This window comes from Mandrillus leucophaeus, unplaced genomic scaffold (genome assembly GCF_000951045.1).
Source record: "Mandrillus leucophaeus isolate KB7577 unplaced genomic scaffold, Mleu.le_1.0 Scaffold9, whole genome shotgun sequence".
In the NCBI taxonomy this organism is placed as follows: Eukaryota; Metazoa; Chordata; class Mammalia; order Primates; family Cercopithecidae; genus Mandrillus; species Mandrillus leucophaeus.
In genome coordinates this window covers 3,426,313-3,432,312 of record NW_012109807.1, presented here as the reverse complement: position 1 = coordinate 3,432,312, position 6,000 = coordinate 3,426,313, and the positions used below count along the sequence as shown (strand labels likewise).

The following is a 6,000-nucleotide window of genomic DNA, read 5'->3' as shown; positions in this document are numbered from 1 at the left end:
ACAATGTCAATGGTCATTTACAAAATAAGGTTTTCCTTTTTCATCCAGTTATAACCCATTATTTTTGAGCTGATGCGAGTTACATGGCTACTGTGTCTTCTCCAGGTATCTCTCTGGATAGGAAGAAATATAGTAGAACCCTTTGAAAACGGATATTCTCACATATTTTCCTTCAGATACAAAAGCCGGCAGTCACTGAAATAAGGACTTGAAGTTCCTTCCTCTTTTTTTTATGTCTTAAGAGCAGGAAATAAAGGTAAGAGAGTGGTACTTTTTTTTTTTCCCCCACTAGATTTCCTAACCAGAAAATATAAGTTGGGAAAAGAGTTTAAATAATTTTAAAAATGAATTGCTAACACAATTACTTTTCAAGAACTATTTTAGAATAACAAATGGGTTATTTACTAACAGAATTTTCATCTCCATATATATGGAGTCTTCACTAAAAAAAGAGGTGGTTATAAAATAAACCTGTTTATAGTGCTTTGAGCATTTTACAGGAAGGGCTAACAGCAGAGAAATTCAAGATGTTTGCCAAATTTGAATGCCCATTTAAACTTAACTGTGACATCTTTGATGGCAGGCACTGTGGCTTCATTTTCTGTTATCCCTAGACAATGGGGTCTAAAGCCACCACGGACCATCTGAGAATCATAATGATACTAGTGGAATTAAATACTGTCACTATTACACGAGACCAAATCTCTGCAGGTGTTCTCTGTGTAAAGTGGTTTAAGTCTGCCTTTGATGGTGATATTTCTCTCCCTGGGCCTCAGATCCCTGTTGACACTGCTTTCTCTAGCACTTTTCTCTCTCCTCCCCGTTTCCCACCACAAAGTTTTGTGGGGAAAGTTTAGTTCATTATTTCTCCCAGAGACAGCTGAAGGTGTAGACTTGACAACTGAAAGGGAAATCTTCATCCTCTGACAAAAGATATGTGATTCTCCAAAAACGCATCTGGAAAATAACTGAAGAGATTCTGTAGATTCTCCCAGTGCTGTTAGACTCTCAGTTCCTTCTGTGAAGGACAGCGTATGGTGATGGGGAAATCAGAAGCTTTGAGAACCTCTATACCTAGATATGAATCCCCCTGCTAATACTTACCAGGTATGTGATTATCATTGAGAATGGGCACTGCCATTCCAAGCAATGCGAGCCTTGGTTGTCCATCTGTAATACGAGAAGGACAGTGCTCCACTTCACTTTACAGAAAGTAAATGAGGGCCACATTATTTTATTCTCATAAGCAGAGTCTGAGGCTTGCTTTGGCTTAAGTTGTCCAGTGCTCAATAAATGATGTCCTCTGCATTTGTGTGGCTCCTTCCGATTCAGTGAAGCATGTTAGTGACGGCAGCATGGAAGACATCACTTAGATATTAGACGGCCTTCAAAAGGTAGATATTAACAGGCAAGCCACACAGTGTGGGCGCATTGTCCCACATAAATGAGACTTCCAGAATGGGCTTGGGCTCACATCGGTCAGTTGCCCACAATGCTGGCAACAGCTACTGTGACTCAGCACTGACCCACCTCCCCAAGCTCTATGCTTATCCCTGAGCAGGGCTTCTCAAAGATGTCTCCTGGATGAGCATGGTGGCTCTGACGCTTGTTTATAATGTAGGTTCCGTTGTTCTTCTCCTTGAGAATCTGATTTAATAAGTCCTCGGGAAGCCCAAAAATCTGCATTTGTAATCAGTGTTTCATGTGATTATTATAATCAAGAGGATTTGAGAAACACTGTCCCAGAGTGAAAGCTGAAGTCTGAAATCAGCCCCAGGCAGCTGGAGATCTGAGGCCGGTGGGTGGGTGGCTGCATCCTAGGCAGTATCTCTCATCTCAAGGTTGGCAGAAATTCCTGAGGGCTGGAGACCGCTGGGCGTCGTGGTAACTAATTTGCTATAGGTTTGGACATTTGGACATAAATTGCAAGATGGTAGAGCTGGAATGATCTTAGCAATCATCTGGCCTTATGATTTACAAGTCAGGGAGCTTTTTTAAAAATTACAAATATCCTGACTTAAACATCAGAAATTCTGATTCCCTCATTCTAAGGTGAAGGAAGTACTGATACAGGCCAGACATTTTATTTTGCAGGTAAGAAAGCTGAAGTCCAGGAAGAGACTACGTGATTTAACTGGAGTCACACAGTAAGTGAATTGCCATAGTAGATTGCAATGTGTTTGCTCTGACGACTCTGGAAGTGTTTATCATTTCTGAAAAAGTAAGCAGAGATCGTGTTTCAGAAATCATATCTCCTGACCCTAGGAGAGTGCCAGAGGAATAATCTGCTCTTCAGGATCTCCCAATCTACTGGGAGGACAAGGTGTAAGGAACAACTCATCTACTGCAGCACGGTTAAATCCTGAACAAGTCGTTACTGAGCTCTTGTTATTAGCTAGGCACCATTCCTGGAGAGAGGCTGCAGGACTCAGAAAGACAAACTCAGTTCCTGCTGGGATGGAACTTATATTCTAGTTGGGGAGAAGTTTTAGGAATAAGATATTTTCAGGCAATAATGTGTGCTAAGACAGAAGTCATCTAAAATGAGAAGCAAGAGAGAGGGTTGTTGGCAAGAAGGGAGGGAGGAGCTTCTTTATCCAGGTGGTCAGGGAACGACTCTCCAAGGAAAAAATCAGAGATAAGACATGAGAGAGCCAAACGCTACAGGGTTTGTCCATGGTGCTCTGGAATCTGTGCTTCATCACATGGGTGGTGGGAGCTGGTGGCGTCTTGGGCATGGAAATGAGATGCTCAGGCTTGCTTCTTAGGAAGATGTGTCTGGTGATGGAGCTGGAGGATTGTTCTTTCAGAGACTTTGTGGACAAGGGAAAGGCAAGTGGGGAGACCATATATACAGAGTAGTATGTGCAAACATTCTCAAATTTTATCAGTAGGAGCTATATCTCTAGATTTCCTAACCGTGAACAATCTGGCATTTTTATTCAATGTGCGTCACTTTTTTCAGGAAAAGTTAAACATAACTCTTTCCAAATTACTCATGGAAATATACATGCTAGGTGAGCACATGAGACAAAAAAGATTAATGAGGGGAAAATGGCATTAAAAGAACACACTACATAGAGCCTAGGGATATCGGGAGCTTAAGATGATTTGTAAGAAATGACACAATTGAAAAGGTTGTTCCACACAATTGGAAATACCCACATAAGTTAGAGGCATGTGAAGGCCGGTTTGGGTAGGACCTGCCCTTTCAAAGCTTCCTGTGTAAGTTGCACTTCGGTCACCGGTTCTGATTTCTTCATTTCCCATTTCTTGATTTACAGAAATGAAGGGGATACGCAGGGCAGAGTTCTGAATCTCAAAACACTCTACTCTAGCAATGGAATGAAATTATTGGAGTGATGACAGGAACATGGGAGAACAATGCTCTATTTGGGCTGGATGTTTCTTTGGCTTGTCTCAGGAGAGAGAATTAAAGGATTTAATATTTCAGGTAGGAATTTTCACTTTTCATGTTAGCACTGTGGGTCTGTGGTCAAATGTAAAGTGATGGATAACCTGATATATCAGCAGCATGACATATTAATACACAACCTTTCCATCCTACTGCTAAAAAGGGACTGAGAGGAGAATTATTGGGGTGAACAGCTTTCAGCTGATACCAAGCATTGAGCAGGTACCCTGTTACTGTAGTTGAGTGTTCAGTGAGAGTAACTGAAGAGGGATGAGCCAGGATTCTACCGTCTTTTCCAGGAAACCAGGGCTGCTGCTGGTGATGCTGGAGTCCACTGGGAGGGGATTAGAACAGGCACTTCCTTTCCCCTACAAAATGGACAGTGAAGAAGAAAGACACACAAGGAAGCTTAATCTCTTGTTAGATCAAGTACTAGATGTAAATGTAAGCTAGAATTCCATTTTCTAATGTGTTTCCGTGTTGTTCTGTTTATTATGATTTTCAGGTTGTTCCACAAAAAAACTCCTTTGGACATATTCTACCAGAAGTGAAGAGGAATTTGTCTTATTTTGTGATTTACCAGAGCCACAGAAATCACATTTCTGCCACAGAAGTCGACTCTCACCAACACAAGTCCCTGACCACCTGCCCTTCACGGATAGTAAGGACCTACCTGATGTCCAATGGTACCGACAACCTTCGAATGGAGACCCATTAGAGGACATTAGGAAAAGCTATCCTCACATCATTCAGGACAAATGCACTCTTCGTTTTTTGACCCCAGGGGTGAATAATACTGGGTCATATATTTGTAGACCCAAGATGATTAAGTACGTTCCAAATGTATTTCTATCTGAAAACGTTTCCAAATCCTCTATTATCTAGACAAAATATCTATGTTCACAGGATCTTGTTAATTTCCTAGGAGCCCCTACGATGTAGCCTGTTGTGTCAAGATGATTTTAGAAGTTAAGCCCCAGTCAAATGCATCCTGTGAGAATTCTGCATCACATAAGCAAGACCTACTTCTCGGGAGCACCGGCTCTATTTCTTGCCCCAGTCTCAGCTGCCAAAGTGATGCACAAAGTCCAGAGGTAACCTGGTACAAGGTAAGAGTGAATTCTCTAAAATTAATGTAAGAGTGTTGTTTTTACGTTATCATCTTCATGGGTTTTTTTTCATGGAAAACCGTGTTTGAGAATCTGGGGTCTACAGCTTCTCAAAAACTGGTCCTATGCCACTGCAGGAGATCTGACTTTCTAAAATAATCGTGTCCCCTGGGAAGCCACAGAGCTTGATATTCTAGTTATTAGAGGCATCCTTTTGATCAACACTAGAAAAACTTCTAAAATGCAAGTATACTACACATGAGGTTAGACATAAACCTACTAACATCTGCTAATGTAGGAAGATAGGTTCACTCATTTTCAGTCTTCGGAAAGCAACAGGCATTGCAAAGGGGAAGAGAGCATCCAACACGTAAGTCTTGAAGGGTTTGTGAAAGATATGGGAGCCTGAAATACATTCCCAAAAGGACAGCTCTTGGAGGACAGTTAGGACAAATCTAAGGTGGACCTCAGTGACAGATGTCTTGCGCAGGTAAGATGATGGAAAGGAGTACAGTGCTAAGAGAAAAAGGGAACAAGAGCAAGTTTCACAATGACTTTGAGCTATGAACCACATGTACGTGAACTCCCATAACAGAAGAACTTCATATTTCCGTCGGGTTTTATAGCATTTCCAAGTGCTACCAGATGACGAAATGCTGCCTAACCATCTCCTCCAACAGGGCCCCCTGTCAGTTGACTCTTGGGTGGTGGAATCCAGGAGTAGAATCTAAATCGCTTCCTACAATTGCAATAACTATTTGAAGTCCAATAATTTGTCTTCAAAATTATGCACAATTTTGTATTCAACCTCATAATATATGTGTTTGTTAATATAAAAATATCATTCTAAATTGCTACTGATTAAAGTCAGAAAGATGAGTTATGTTTATCTAATGGTTTAATGCATCACAAATTTTAACAATGAGAGTCTCCTGGGGATACAGTTACCATGGTATGAGGAGACATTTCCCTACTTGATTCCTGAGACTCCATGCTAATAGGAGGACAGATGTTATCACATCCTTTACAGAAATAAATATACAGGGAAGACAAATGGCATGAGGTATGGTCTCACGTTTGTGTTTTTATATGACACTGAAAGAATGCTGGTCTCAATAAAACCCTAATTTCAGAAACATTCATTTCATAACCTCTAAAATGAGGTTAGTAAGAAGAGCCAATAGTTTTGTTCATTATTTTCACTTCTCTCTCAAGAACAAAACTTCCTTTGGTTCAAAGTATCTGTCACCCAGGATGGCAGCTGTCTTGTCTTGGTGGGCTGTTCTCAGGCCAGTAAAGCAGTCCTGTCCCCATTATTTCAGATGAAAATGTGCTTGGCTTTTCAATGATCATACACCTGAAGTGAAAGTTATGAATTTTTACTTTTCAGGCGAGCACAAGTTGCATAATAGTTTCCAGCTATCTGCAAATATTACTTTTATAAACTAAACCCTAAAACTGCATGACATTCACAAA

At 40.9% G+C, this 6,000-nt stretch overlaps 1 protein-coding gene across 1 annotated transcript in view; it reads left to right on the top strand.

The window, feature by feature from the left end:
* Positions 1–6,000, top strand: part of IL18RAP (interleukin 18 receptor accessory protein) — a 32,140-nt gene continuing 26,140 nt past the window's right edge. The window contains exons 1-5 of the mRNA XM_011969574.1: positions 1–256; positions 875–1,107; positions 3,285–3,454; positions 3,921–4,245; positions 4,341–4,524. Of these exons, the coding sequence (XP_011824964.1) occupies positions 3,385–3,454; positions 3,921–4,245; positions 4,341–4,524 (579 nt within the window). The 5' untranslated portion in view covers positions 1–256; positions 875–1,107; positions 3,285–3,384. The remainder of the gene's footprint in view (positions 257–874; positions 1,108–3,284; positions 3,455–3,920; positions 4,246–4,340; positions 4,525–6,000) is intronic.